At 23.0% G+C, this 15,248-nt stretch overlaps 3 protein-coding genes across 3 annotated transcripts; 2 read left to right on the top strand and 1 right to left on the bottom strand. All coding sequences in view use genetic code 6, as the record gives it.

Moving 5' to 3' along the window:
- Positions 1-3,005: 3,005 nt before the first annotated feature.
- On the top strand, positions 3,006-5,077 carry TTHERM_00790780 (pyrimidine-nucleoside phosphorylase; the record flags this gene model as incomplete). The annotated part of the gene is made up of 2 exons (XM_001026176.3): positions 3,006-3,609; positions 4,215-5,077. 2 exons carry the CDS (start codon positions 3,006-3,008, stop codon positions 5,075-5,077), a joined length of 1,467 nt encoding a protein of 488 aa, XP_001026176.1.
- Positions 5,078-5,625: 548 nt separating this feature from the next.
- Positions 5,626-10,240, bottom strand: TTHERM_00790770 (hypothetical protein; the record flags this gene model as incomplete). The annotated part of the gene is made up of 7 exons (XM_001026175.2): positions 9,945-10,240; positions 9,734-9,884; positions 9,484-9,593; positions 8,863-9,340; positions 7,063-8,202; positions 6,247-6,919; positions 5,626-6,194 (listed from the first exon to the last, which is right to left on the bottom strand). Exons 1-7 carry the CDS (start codon positions 10,121-10,123, stop codon positions 5,626-5,628), a joined length of 3,300 nt encoding a protein of 1,099 aa, XP_001026175.2. The 5' UTR covers positions 10,124-10,240.
- A 1,539-nt stretch (positions 10,241-11,779) lies between these two features.
- On the top strand, positions 11,780-14,519 carry TTHERM_00790760 (kelch motif protein; the record flags this gene model as incomplete). Its single annotated transcript, XM_001026174.3, has 3 exons — positions 11,780-12,753; positions 13,023-13,709; positions 13,961-14,519. The coding sequence occupies 3 exons, from the start codon at positions 11,780-11,782 to the stop codon at positions 14,517-14,519; spliced, it is 2,220 nt and encodes a 739-aa protein (XP_001026174.1).
- Between the last annotated feature and the right edge of the window lie 729 nt (positions 14,520-15,248).

Genomic DNA, 15,248 nt, shown 5'->3' with positions numbered 1-15,248 from the left:
ATAAATAAAAAATATTTAATCATTATTATATTTAAAAACACCATTTTATAATATTAAATTAAAAAAAAACTATTTAAATAAATAAAATAGGATAAATATTTTAATTGAATATAAGGAAATTTAACTTTTAAATATTTAAAACCAATTTAGTTCTTTAATTAATGATTAAATATCTATATTTAAAATGCTAATAAAAATTATTCTAAAAACATATTGAATATTATTTTGTTTTATGAAATGAAGATATATTTGAAGAAACATATAATGCTTTACTAATATTTTTTTTTTTTTTATATTTAGCGAAATAGTTTTAAATATTAGTTAATAGCGATATATATAAATTTTATCTATTAATATGAAATATTAAATATTTATGAATATTTTTTTAAGTATTCTAAATAATATTAAATTGAAAAGTAAGTATTTATTCTAAAATAAAATATTCTATTTTTATTTTATTTTATATCCAATTTATGTAAATTGAGATATAAAAATAAGGTATTAATTAGAATTTATTAAATTTTCTTGATTATTTGTAATATACTAATAAGAAATTCTAATTGTTTCTTTAGTTTTTTTAAAGTGCAAATAAAAGATCAATAATAATTTGATTTAATTAAAATATTTTTATCTTAATAAATAACTAAATTAATTAAATTGAAATATATTGAAAAAAGCTACATTTAATAGAATTTAAATTGTAATAGAGCAAATAAAAAATAATTTTTATTTAAATATACTTACTTGAAATCTAATTTATACAAGATAGATCTTCAAAATTTACATTTAAAATTATTAATTGATATAAAATTTTTAAATTGTGTTTAAAAAAGATGAAATTTCTTAAGGCTAAAAAAATAAATAATTGATTGAGAAGATTTATATTATATTTGAGTAAAAGTTTGTAATTTATTGAAGTTATTCTTAATTTATTTATTTATTCAACATGATTTAGAATGAACAATTTTATTGATTAGTTTAAGAATTTTAAAATGCTTAGATAATTGTTTGTGTTTTTGATTTAAAGAGATTTTTAACATGTTTTTTATTAGAAATTTGATGAAAACATAATCAATCTTCTTTTAGAAAAATATCTTTGACAAATTTAATAAAGAGATTAGTAAATAAATTAAGTCATTATTTATTTAATTCGTGAAGTTGATCCAAATATCTATTTATCTATTAATTAATTAATTAATTAATTTATTTATTTTTTTATTAGCTTTACAGTGATTAAATTAATAAAGGGGGCCTGGTCTTTACATCAAAGGTATTTACTTATCATTGTAGTTAAGCTGAATGTAATAAAGTTATATTGTTATAACTTTGACAATTCTATACTTTTGATATTACTTATAACATTTTTGTTATCTATCCTTGATCTAATTCGATGATTTTAGTAATATCTAAATAAAAGTTGACTTTTGAAGGAGGGCTTTTTAGGAAGAGTATTTTTATGATTAGAAGAGATAAAATTTCTAATCAGATATGGATAAACAAGGTATTGATAACATACCAGATAAACAGGGATGAATTAAAAGGGAAATCAAAGTACGCAAGAAAAATCTGAAATATTAATAATGCTATGCAATGTTTTAGTATGTATAATTAAATTAAAAGTAATACTCTGTTCTAGAGGTTCCTTTACACTTTTACTATCCTTTTCTTATTTTACTTTTAATAATTCCTATCAAAATTGAGCACGTAAAAATTAATTGGTTTGTTTGTTAGCTTTCAAATTTATTTATTCAATTAGAATAACTTAATGATATTTTTTTCTTTAGATATTCTAAATAGATTCTCCTTACAATTGCTCTTGATCCAACAAAAAATTGTTTTGCCAATATTTCTAATATTCAATTGATTTTACCAGAAATCTATCAAATCAATCAATTTTACTTTCTTTCATCAATAAAATCCCAAAGGCCTAATCTAATTTTTCTCACAATCTATACTAAAAATTTTATACTTATTTTTGGTATTTTTTTTACTCCACCCTTTTAAATATTTATGTCAATTACGTGGCTTTTAAGTTTTTAAGATACTTTGAAACAAAATACTTTGTCTTACTTTAAATATCTTTCATCATCATTGTAAATGTTTTTTTGAACATTTTTTTTTTTGACTCATAAAGATTTTTATAAATTGTAATTGAATGTAATTCATTGAGTATTTTATTTATGCTTGTGATATATATATCTTGCTACTTTACTATCTATATTAAATAAAAATAATTAAATTAAAGTAACATATTGATTTATGTTTAATAGATATGCTTAACTTTTCAATAAATTATGAACCAGTTTATTATGTTTGTTTAACTTTTTTATTTATTACTATTTTACAAAGACAACTTCTAGTTTTTCTTCCTTCGGAATCAACTAATCTACAGAGTAAAAATATAATCGAATGCTCTTGATTATTAGTTGCTTCGGGTGAATTAAAAAAATACTTAATTTACTTTACATTTTGTTAATGCATTTAGTTATAGCTAAAAGCTGGTTAAATAATTGATAAATGAAAGTGCTATTTTTTTCAAAAGAATACTAACATGAAGTTGAGATTTGAGCTAATTCAGATAGTAGCTTGCTGATAGACTGCTATGAGCTGTGAATTGTGTTAACTACCTGAGACTTGTTGGCTAGATAAGCAAATCATAAATAATTGCTTTTATAAAAAACCTTAGTTTAAGAATTTGGGGAAAAGATAAATTAAAAAAATCACATACATAATTAAGAAAAAATTTTCGATGAAAAATCACGCATTATTAAGAAAATAAATTCAGTCTATTTAAATAGATACAGACAGAGTCGTGTAAGATATTTAGAAATCTCTATTTAGTATAGAGCTATTTTAAATGCAAAGCAAATCTTGTGAAATAATGACATATAATTAATTATATTTGATAAATTATTAAAAATTTATAACAACAAAAGGAAGGTTAGATAACTTACTTTAAAAGAAAAACATAATTAAAAAATTAGTCTTATTAAGCTATAAAAGAAATGAGCACTTTTAACTACAAGGATTTGATTAGAGACAAGAAGGAAGGCAAGCAATTGACAAAGGAATAGATCTTTGCTTGGGTTGAAGGAGTCACAAACAAGACCATGCCTGAATACTAATTAAGTGCCTTATTAATGGCAATCTACTTCAAGGGTATGACTATTGAAGAGAGAGGTTATTTGACTCAAGCTATGGCTTCCTCTGGTAAGAGAATGAACTACAGAGACATTCCCGGCAGAAAAGTTGACAAGCATTCATCTGGTGGTATTGGTGATAAGACTTCTATCATTCTTGTTCCCTTAATGATGGAATTAGGCGTTAAAACTCCCATGGTTAGTGGTAGAGGTTTAGGTCACACTGGTGGTACTACTGACAAATTAGAAGCTATTCCAGGATTCTTGGTTGGAATTTCTTTCGAAAAGATGAAAGAAATGATGTAAAGCATCGGTTGCTTCATGGGTACTCAAACTGCCGATATTGCTCCTGCTGATAAGGTCATTTACGGAATGAGAGACGTTACTGAAACTGTAGACGAAATCTCTCTCATTACTGCTTCCATTCTCTCCAAGAAATTCACTGAAGACCTCGATGCTTTGGTTATGGGTAAGCAAATTTTGAATTTCTTTTATTTTCCATAAGCACATGTCACAGACTTGTTGAATATGGGAAGCTATTTTAAAAAACGATTTGATTCATTTAGATTTTCAGATTTTTCATTTTTGCCATTATATCCATTTTTCCTTATCTTGTTTGTTCTCTTTCAAAAAGATAAAGAAAGAATAATAGAAAATCAAAGAATAGAGATTATAAAATATTAAAAGAATTATCATAAATTAGTTAGAAGGAGAAGTCTGATAATAGAAGTCATATAAATAATGCAATTTATTTAAATATTACCTTAAATAATACTTTAGCATTGTTGAATTAACTTTCTTATTGAAACTGATCTGATATACAACAGAATTATTAATTAAACTAATTTAAGTTTTGATTGCATAAAAAATAATTCATCTAAATAGACAAATCTAATTGATTATTTTTTTTACTTACAAAAAATTAATTTTAGATATTTTAAATTAAAAAGTAGAAATTAATTTATTTACAGCAAATAAAAAAACATCAGATTTTTACCATAATTTATTAATCATTCATTTATTTATTTAATTATATTTTTAAATTAAATCTCAATATATTCTTTAATTTAATAGATGTTAAATGTGGTCCTTCTGCATTCATGAGAACTATTGAAAAGGCTACTGAATTGGCTGATAGTATTAAGAGAACATGCGAATCTACTGGAACTCAATGCAAAGCTTGCATCACTAGAATGGATTTCCCCTTGGGTGAACACATTGGTAATGCTAATGAAATTTACGAATGCATTATTGCTTTTGACACTAAGAGCGAATACTGCAACTCAGTTAGAAGACTCTAATTCTGCAAGAACACTCCTGGTCTTGTTAAATTTGAAAACGGAGTTCAAAGTGCTGTTGATGTCTTAGTTATCATTACCTTTGTCCTTGCTCTCCAAATGTACTTAGTTAGCGGACTTGAAAGTGATGAATTAAAGGGCTTTGAAGCTGTTAAAAAGGCCTGGTTAAGTGGAAATTTGCACAAGCATTTTGATTAACTTTGCGCTTTACAAGGTGGTTCAGTTGATAAATTCTTAGCTCACTATAAACTCATCTAAGATTAACTCGATAAGCCTGAATAAAGTGGTAAAGTTATCACTATCACTGCTCCTAAAGACGGTAAATTAGTAAAAGTTGATGGTGTTGCAATTGGTAATTTGATGGTTGACTTAAATGCTGGTAGAAAGGTCTTTGGTGAACCTATCAACCATGATGTATCTATGTAATGGTATCCCTACCCCAACTAACAAATAAAGAAAGGTGACGTTATCTGTAAAATCTATCACCCTGATTTCGTAAAGAAGAACGACCACACATTTACTTTCAAGGCTGATCAACATTTCTGCTCAACCGTAACTAAGAGAGTTCATGATACTTTAATTTATTCTGAAGATCCTAACTACACTTATAGCGAACCTTTAGTTTATAACGTTTTGTGAAAAACTAATCATTTATCCATTCAACTATGATAATATTTATTGAATTTGATTAAATAGTTCTCTCTATATTAACATACTTATCTCGTTTTAAATTATTATCTTGTTATCATTCATTCATAAAAAATCATTCTTTTTACTTTAAAAATTAAAAATTTACAAAAATAAAATAAATAAGAAAATAATTTGTGTCCAGTTAGATTTAGAAATAATCTAAATTTAAACTGATCAAAAGAACAAGATATAGAATTCAAGTTCTACTGTAGGTTTTTGGATACTTCTTGCATTTTTTTAAATTATATATATATTTTTACAATAATTTTAACAAAATTCTATTCTGTTATTAAAAATTAAATTTTAATAATTCTATTAATTAAGAAAATTAAGTTTGTATTAAAAATAATAAGGAAAATAAAAATATATTAATTAGAAAATTTAAAATAATAAATCAAAAATCTTATAAATTACAATTAAAGATATTTAATTTTTGAGATTAATACATTTGTTATACATATTTCTATCTATTTACACATTTTTTAACAAATTTTATTTCAATTTTTAACTTAATTTTGACTATTTCCTTTGTTATTTTACTCACTTTTTTATTAAGTATTTGAATTTTAGTTTGCTTATTGTTAAGGATTGTTATTTTAATTATAAAATGTTGCTGTCTTTTGGCTTTGTAAATCATTTTACTTGTCAATTTCATTTTTTGTATTTGAATGAGCTTCGTTTTTTTAGATTTATTCTTAATTTGAATGCTGCTATTATTATTAATGAACATTTTATTATTACTAATTCTAATTTTTATTTTGTTATTCAGACTAATTTGAATTTTCTTAAACAGTTTTTTAATTTTAATTTTATGATTATTTATTTACATCATTATTTTATATGCTTTTTTCATCATTTTTTTAATTGTTAGATTTGTTTTACTTTTATAAATCTTATTCATTTTAAACGCTTAGCTAATTTGTTGGAGGATTGAGATTGCCATCACTCTGCACATGTTTTGATGATTTAAGAGGTGATTGAGCTTTTTATTTAAGTTGATCAATACTTGCTACTTGGAAACCAAAATATGATAATTTTGTTCCTATTAAAATGCCTGACATTGGATCTATTTTAAAATAAATATATAATTATTAGTATTTAAGAATAAATTAAATTACCATATTCTTTTGAGATAGAGCCAAATAAGGAGAAAGGCACTTCAATTTCAGATTATATATCAAAATATATCAATGGCTATTTAGGGTCTGGATTATGCTTTCCAAAATTATACACGACTCCAGAATTTGTGATAAAGGTTACATTTTCTAAGTAAGAGTATTCGTTATTATATCTGCATCCAATTAAACTAACAAAATCTAATTTATCAGGGTCATCTCCTTCCTTAAAATTAACTGCTAAATTCATAGTTTACACTGTAATATTAGATGTAAAAATATGTACATTTGCTGGTCCCCAAATTAACTTGTTTTAATTGGTTAAGTAATTTATCTATAATCCCATAATTTTGTTTGATGGCTTGAATAGCCAAAATCTTGCACCTACAACTTTAACAATAGAAATTGGATTAGAAGGATTTTAAGAAGTTATAAAGTCATAATCAGAAAACATAATCTAATTGTGAGGTTAAACTTTTCCGATTGATTATTGCTTTATCTAAAGTCCTTCTTTTTTTACTTTTGGAAATTAGGTTGACTTTTATAAGTTTTAGTTTGTCATACCGCTAGTTAAATCAGGAGAGCTTCTGTGAGCATCTAAATATGTTTATTCATCTCCTAAAAATTTTTCAAGACCAACTTGAGACACCTCTTTCTAAAACTAAGTAAATGTGTGCTATTTTATATAAAAATTTTAAAATAATTATTTTTATTGAAAAATTAAAAATTAGAACGAAATCAATACACTTTTAAAAACAAACATATTTATTTTGACAAAATAAGAAAATTTTATGAAAATCTTAAAAATTAATTGATTACATTTAAATCTTATTCGCTTACATCACTTGGAATTTGACCTGCCAGATTATTTTTATTTGAACTTTGGCTATTTGTATTATCCTTTTTATCATCTATTTATTACATTTTATTTGATTTAGGAGATTATTCTAGGTCTAATTTAGCTTTTTGTTTCTTTTCAAGTAATGTACTTAATTCTGTTTTTATGGGATTATTTCCTTCATTTTAGTTGCTTTTAAGAGCTAAATATTTACTATTTAAGGTTTTGACATAAGGAGTTTCAATAAGGATATTATTATTATTATCATCTTTGTTACTATTTACTTCATTATTTAAATTCTCACTTTTTTATAATTCTTTGATTCTATTTCTAGCACTAAGAGGGTGGAGTTAGTTTATTAAATCTTCATTGTCTTTAGTACTTAGCTTTGATGAGAATAAATTAGATTTTTTAAATGTTTTATTGTTGCTATTTGAGTTATTAGAAGAAAATATGTTGCTGTTATTAGCTGAACCTGCAGTTTCCCTCCTATCTATCGATCTATTATTATATCTGTTATTAACTGAGTCACTATTAATTATAGAAGGACTTTTTAGCTATCTTTTTATAAACAATTTCTTTTGAGGTGTGCCAGGTGTTGAATATTTGTTTTAATTGTCATTCAGTACAGATTAATTTAGTTTGTCAGCTAAATCAATATCTGTATTTTCTCTACTATGCTAAATTTCCATCGACATCGTATGTTGATGGTAACCATTAGTTTTCTTTTTAATAGAAGAAGAGTTCTCTCTTTTATAAATTTTGATTTCCTCATTGTTATTGCTATTATTATAATTAATTTTGTTGCCATTCCTTTCTAAGCTGTTAGAAGTTTATTTTTAATCTTTTCGAATTTGTGTAGTTGTGGATTTATAGGGGCTGATAATATCTTTCTTAGGGGTTTGTGTCCTTGGTTATCTTGTAGGAACCTTAATTATTTCTTTACCTTGCTAAGTATTTTGCTATGCTGAAGCTAGGCTTTCCTAAGATAATTTTTAAGCTTAAATCTTTAATTATTCTCTAAGGTTTTTATTATAACTTTCTATCATCTCTTTATCTCTTTGCTCTCTTTGTACCTGTATTTCATACTCTCTCACCAAAACTTTTAAATCTCTAACTTCCTATAAGAAATAAAAAATATATTTATCGTAATACTTTAATTTAAAAGTAAAACTTTTATTTATTATTTTAAAAAATGCAATATATTTTATTTTTTGAAAAAACAAATTTATAAAATTTAATTAATTATTTATCCTTAATCATAAATTTAATGAAATATTAAAATGATAATTTAAAAATAATACTTTTATAGCCAAATGCCATTCAAGAATTTAGTGAATTGAGATCACTATTTTTTTGAATCGTTTGAATATTATTTATATAAAAATAAATAATTTTATAATATAATTTAATTAATTAATAATATTTATAATTAATTTTAATTTATATCAATCTTTATCATTTTTCTATTGCATTTAATTTTTTATTTGTAAATTGAATCAATTAAATTTGATTAGTTAAGGAATTACAATACTTAATCTTCAAACAATAATAAGCCCAAAATTTGAATTTTATAATATGAAAATAAATAGATTTTAATGAATGAGAGTCTAAAGAAAGTAAATCGATAAAATAAATTTAAGATAAAGTATAATATGATAATAATTGCAATCTAAGATCATTTTGTTGAAATTATGTAAGTAAATTCAGTAATAAAATAAAAAGTTATTTTAAAATGAAATTAAAAAAAACAACTATTTATTTTGACAAAAAATATTTACATTTTCTTTTTTCTAAAGTTGAAGTGTAAGCGATTTACTTTCATTTTCTTTATCTTTGAGCTTTTAAATATAAGTTTATATTTTATCTTCATAATCATTTTTTACAGATTCAATCAGCAAATAAGAGTTTTCCCCTTACGAGTTTCTATATTTATTAGGAGACTTATTTTAAATTGAAGGAGAGTTTGAAATGGCTTGTTTGTATTTTTCATCCAAATCCATGTAATGTTGATGAAGTTTCATAGCATTTTTTTCAGATTATCTTTGAACGTTTTCAAGTTCTCTTATTCTTTCTTTAAGTAATCTTATCTCTTCCTTATAAGCTGAGTGAACTTATTATAGTTTCTAATCTTTAACGCCTTCAGCTTTCATAATTTTATCAACATTTCCTAGAACTTTATTTAAGTAATTTTTTTCATGCTCTAAAGCCTTTATTTCTTTGTTCTTATCAATCAATTGTTAATTTAACTCTTCAACTCTGTTTATTTTATGATATAAATAAATTATAAGCCTAATTTAGCTTGAATTAATTATTTATTGTTTATAGTTAAAAAAATATATATTTATATTTATAAACAATTAATGAACAAAGAAAACAATAACTAATAAATTTTGCTTTACCTTTTGTCATTATTGATTAAGTGTTGAACTTATTATTCAAGAAGTTCAATGTCTCTTTTCTACAGATTCAAAATGCTGAATGCTTTATCAATTTCTTCTTATTATTCCTACTACTCTACCAAAAAATAATAACCAATTGTCCAAAGAAATTTATAAAATATAATAAATTTGCTAGTTTTAAATCTAAAATTCATTATTTATTTTTCTTTTCTAGCTTTTCTAAAATATTTTTTTATGGATAATTATTTACAGCTATCCTAATGTCTTTTGAATTATATTGAACGTTTTGCCTTTATTGTATTTTTTGTTTCTCCAATGCTGATTAAAGTTAATCTGAAATCTCTTTAAGTTCTTAAAGTATTTTCAAATTCTTGTGTTTTAAATCAGTAGCTTTTCTTTGGCTTAAAAAAAAAAGATTTACAAAATACTTAAATTGATTTTTCATTTATTTTTAAACTTACTTTAAGCTATTTTTATTATTTGGTGTTTGATAATGATTAATTTCTGGATTATGATCATCTAATTGTGATTTTGCCTGATTACCATAGAATTCATCATGAGTAATAAGAGAAACGCTTGGCACTCCTAACTATGAATTTTATGTTTCTAAATAAGATTCATTTCGAGTCTTTTAGTTCATGCTTTTCTGCTAATTTATAAACTTTTTTACGCAATATTTAGCTAATTGAGTATTATAATTTTATTTGGTATCGCCTAATTTATAATTTAATCTGAGTATCTTGTTGTTACTTTCTTTGTTATTATTAATTATTTATCAATCAGAAGAAATTCTATCCTTATATTATAAAAATTAATCTATGAACACGAATGGCGATAAGAGGTTATTAATTTATCAATAATCATAATTATTAATTTCCTTTGTGGAGAAAATAAAAGAAATATAAATTTTAGTTATTCATAAATAGTACTTTTATGTATTTATCAAATAAACTAATATATATTGAAACTTTAATTTACACATTACCAATAATTTTATTATAATATAATATCCAACAGATTCTGTATCTAAATCTTTCATTTATTTATTTTTTATTCATTCAACTATTCCTCATTTTTAGAAACCAATTTAAATGTAAAATTAGCATGCATCATAATAAAAAAATTTTTTCTAAGATAAAATAGGTTTATTTGATAAATTTTTGGGAGGAAATTTGTTATCTTATATCCATAATATTTATCTAGTACTATTTAGTACTATATATATTTATTTAAATTCAAATTTCATAACAAATATGTGTTAATTTATCAAATCAATTATGTGTATTGTGTTAGATTTTTACTAAATGAGGAAACAAAATTAGAAGTTAATATAGAGTGAAGTGCCTATTTAATTTACAAAAGGCGAAATGTAATATATCTTAATAACATAATAAATAAAGCTAAATAAGCTTAAAACAGCTTTATTTTTTAGTTTTTAGATAGCTTTAAATTAGCAAAATGTAAAAATGAAATAATATTTACCGTATATTCTTATAACATGTCATTTTTTTTTAAAAAAATAAATTTTGAAAATTTTATCGAAAAAATGAATAAAACATACCTTTATACTTTTTTAAGATAAAATATTGATGATAGGTATTACAGTAGAGTTCCTTTATTTTTATTAATAAAATTTTTAATTTTCTTGTATTTCTCTTCATGTTACTTTTAATATTGAAATAGACTAAATTTGAATTTTAAAAGTAGTAATTAATTACATTTTACATTAAAATGCTAAAAAATAGATACTATATCAATTGGGTAATATAAATTAATTGATATTTTTGAAAGACAACAAAAGTAAGTTTTGGTAAATATAAGTATTCTTGAACCACCATATTTCTATTGTTTGAGTGATAAAAATTTAATAAAGTAATTAATTCTAAGCTCTTATGTGAAACTTAAATTTTATTAAAAAGTAATTAAAATCAACATATTTTTTTAAGTAAATAATATTTAATTTATGTTGAAATTCCTTATAAATAAATTAATAAATAATTTTAGATTGATCGATCAGTTAAATTTTCTTTAAATACATGCTTAGAGGCTTTTAATTAATTAATTAATTGTTGATAATAATTTCAAATATTAGTGAAATGATGTCTTTTATATACAAAAAGTAATACAATATACTAATTTGCATTTTAATGCTTTATTTGTGTATTATTGGATTTGCTTTCTTGTATTAATTAAGATAATAATATTTTTATTAATTAAATTTCTTTTTTTAGGAGAATCAGTAGAAATCTTTATTTGAAGTCATATATTTAAATAGTGCAGCTGCTATATAAATAGTATGATACAAATCAAAAATGAAAGAAAGTCTTCAATGTTTTCCATATATCTTTTAGATATTTAATTTAACTTGAAATAGTGCACTCTTTATCATAATAAATTTGGTTGCTATTCTTTTGATTTGAAATATGGAAACAGTAGCAAGAGATCTCCTACAATTAATATTTTAAAGGAGAAAGTTAATATGGATGTAGTTATTTCTTTTAATGATGTACCTATTGATGGAGAAGATATCTACATTTCTCTCTATAATTAAGTGCTGGTTAAAAATAAATAAAAGGATGTACTTATTAGCTAGTAGATTTTAAAATTATCAGACTATACAACAAACAAAAAAGAATCCAAAACTGAATAGAATTTAATATTTCAATCTGATGGGCAGCTTAAGGCATAAATAAAGTATATTTTATCGATTAATGATCCTAGGGTTGAAGAAACTGAAGGTGGTGCAAGAGATTTTATGAACCTTTTAAGAGAATGGCTTGGAAGCATTTTCTTGAAATAAATAATTAGTCAAGTAGAGAATGAAGAGAAGCAATAGCGACTCTTGAAGTTAAAGCAGCAAAAAGAAGAATTAATGAGGAAAAAGAGGGAGGAAGAGGAAGAGAATTTAAAAAAGTAAAAAGAAATAGAAGAAGAAGAGAAAAAAAGAATTGAAAAGCAAAAAAGACTAGATGAATTAAATAGATTAAAGAAGTTGAAGGAAGAGCGAGAGTAAAGAGAAAAAGAGAAGTAAAAGAAAGAAGAAGAAGAGAAAGAAAAATAAAGACTTATTAAACAGCAACAAAAAGAAGAAAGACTCAAGTAAAAAAGAAAAGAAATGCTTTAGCTTCAAGACAAATAAAAATAAATTAATTTTTTTGACGAAAAAGAACTGAGATCATATGAAGAGGAAAGCTTTGAAGAAGAAACTAAAAACATTAAAAAGTAGAACGAAAACAAAAGCAAACAAACAAATAATCAAAGAAACAGCAAGTAAATTTATTAGTTAGATTAAATTATTAAATTTTTATGAGTGATAAATAACATTTTAATGTTAAAAGTTAAAAATTCTTTAAAAATCAGTTGAAATTAAAAACATTTTAGGGCTCAATTAAAATATAAATTTATATTAAGCAAATGATAAAGCAAATTTATAACAGAATTTTTTCTTTTGATAAAAAGAGATTATTGAATAAAATTATTAAAATAAAACCAAAAATTTTGTTTAAATAATTTAATTTAAACTTTTTTTTGGGTTTTAGCACAGAAGAAATTTTAGAGGAACTGATAGAAGAAACAGATGAGCCAAATAATAAGGTTTATAAAACCCCCTATAAAAGCAAGAGTATATCTACCCTAAGATTAAATAAGTCAAGATAGGTTTCTTATGCAGAAAGCTATTAAAATATCAGAGTTTAATCTAGAGAAAATTCTATTGATTAAAGTTTGCTAAATAAAAGTACATCAAAATCGAGCTCGATTTCAAAGATTCCAAAGAGGAATTTCATGAACTTGTTGAAAAAATGGATGTGTAAATTTCTCAAGAAAATTATTAAACAAATTAACAAGACAGATGAATTGAATAATTGTAATACTAGATTTTATATATTTGGAGATGAAACTTTCCCTTATATTCTAATTTTTGATCCTCTGTAATAAAAATTGTATACAATTTCACCTCCTAAGTCCCTTACTATGTATAGCTATTCATAGGCTATTTCTCTACCAGATGGAAAAATCATAATTTGTGGAGGAGTAAATAATAAGTTAAATGATATATTGCCTATTTGCTAACTCTATGACCCAGTTAATAATACAAATACTCCTCTTTCTAATATGCACTAAGCTCGCTATACTCACTCTGCTCTATATTTTAATGGTTATGTTTATGTCATAGGAGGTAGAACTTATGGTAGAGGAGAACAAAGCATTTTAAACTCTTTTGAGAGGTATTTAAATTATTAAATTTTAAATATGAATCAAATATTCCAAATATTATAAAAACAAACAAACAAACAAATATATTTTTTATGCTATAAAAAAAAATTTGATTAAAACTTGCTTTAAAATAATTATTTTTAACTTTATTTTTTTAAGTTTTTTAAATTATTTTTACAAGAGTCTGTTTTTGATAATTTTAAAGTTTATATATGAATGATTTATAAATATAAATTTTAATTCGTTGATTTTTTAAATAAAGATTGGATTTATAAAGTAATACATGGGAAAAACTTGCAAATTTAAAAGATGGTAGATGTACCTCTAGCTTGATAGGACTTGAAGACAAAAGGTGGCTCTATTTAATTGGAGGGTTCTCTCCAAAAGGTAGATTAAATTAAATCGAAAGGTATAATATAAAAGAAAATACTTGGTAATTGTTGAGTATAAAACTTCCTCTTACAGTAGAAGGAGGATTTGCCTTTTCAGTTAAAGGATAATAAAACGACTAGTTTTATTTTATGTTTGGAAGAAGTGATGAAGAAAAAAATGAATAAATTTTTTAGATTAATATTAACACTTAAAATCCTGAGTTAAATAAAATAGATATTGTTGGAAAAGTTAAGAAAGCCAGAGTGCTTCCCATTTGCTTTGTAGATGAAAATTCTAAGTTATATGTTTTTGGTGGCGATGAAAATCTTTGGGAAAGATTTGATATTCCTTCTTTTGAAAGCTAATTTGGCAAGAAAGTAAATTAGGATTTGCATCCAAGTGATATGAAAAAGTATTGTAGCGCATTTAGCCACTTGAATATAGCTTGAAAATGATGGTTTGTTAATTTGAAAAAAATTAAAAAAACTAAGAAATGATAATTTTTACTTGATTCTAAATGGTTGGTTATCTACTAAATAAATTTAATAGTTAAAAATGATTTATTTTGTTTTAGAAACATTTCAATAAACATTTTTACAGCTTGCAAAATAAAATTAATTTAAATTAACTATTAATAAATAAATTCAAAGTTAATTGTCAACATAATATTTAACTGAACTTAAGAATTTATTTAATAATAAAATACCCTAAAAAAAATAAAATTTAATAATTTTAATAATACTAAAAATCTTAATTCTCTAGATTTATTTATATTTGTGTATATATATAAATAAATAAATATTTTTATAACTTAATTTAGAAATATTAAATATATACCTAAATGTCTATTAAAGGTGGTAATTCATTATTTTATTTTGCTTGAAGTGTTTACAATTATCAAATTTTTAATTATAGAGTAATAAAATATTTATAAATATAAATATAATTTATTAATTAGAATTGATTACATAAATAAACTAAATCTAATCAAGTTAGATTTTAGATTTCATCCCATTATTTTGCTTATCTGCACTTTCCTAGGATTTACCTAGTGTTGAAAGCTCAGCTAGGTGCAGGCCCTAAGCAGTTTGCATCTTTCCTGACTACTGATCCTTAGAAATAAAACTAGATTGCCAATAACTCTCCCCTTGAGAAACTATATATATATTTATATAATT

The sequence above is a fragment of the Tetrahymena thermophila genome (assembly GCF_000189635.1).
Source record: "Tetrahymena thermophila SB210 genomic scaffold scf_8254047, whole genome shotgun sequence".
Lineage (NCBI taxonomy): Eukaryota > Ciliophora > Oligohymenophorea > Hymenostomatida > Tetrahymenidae > Tetrahymena > Tetrahymena thermophila.
This window is presented reverse-complemented; position numbering and strand designations above follow the sequence as displayed.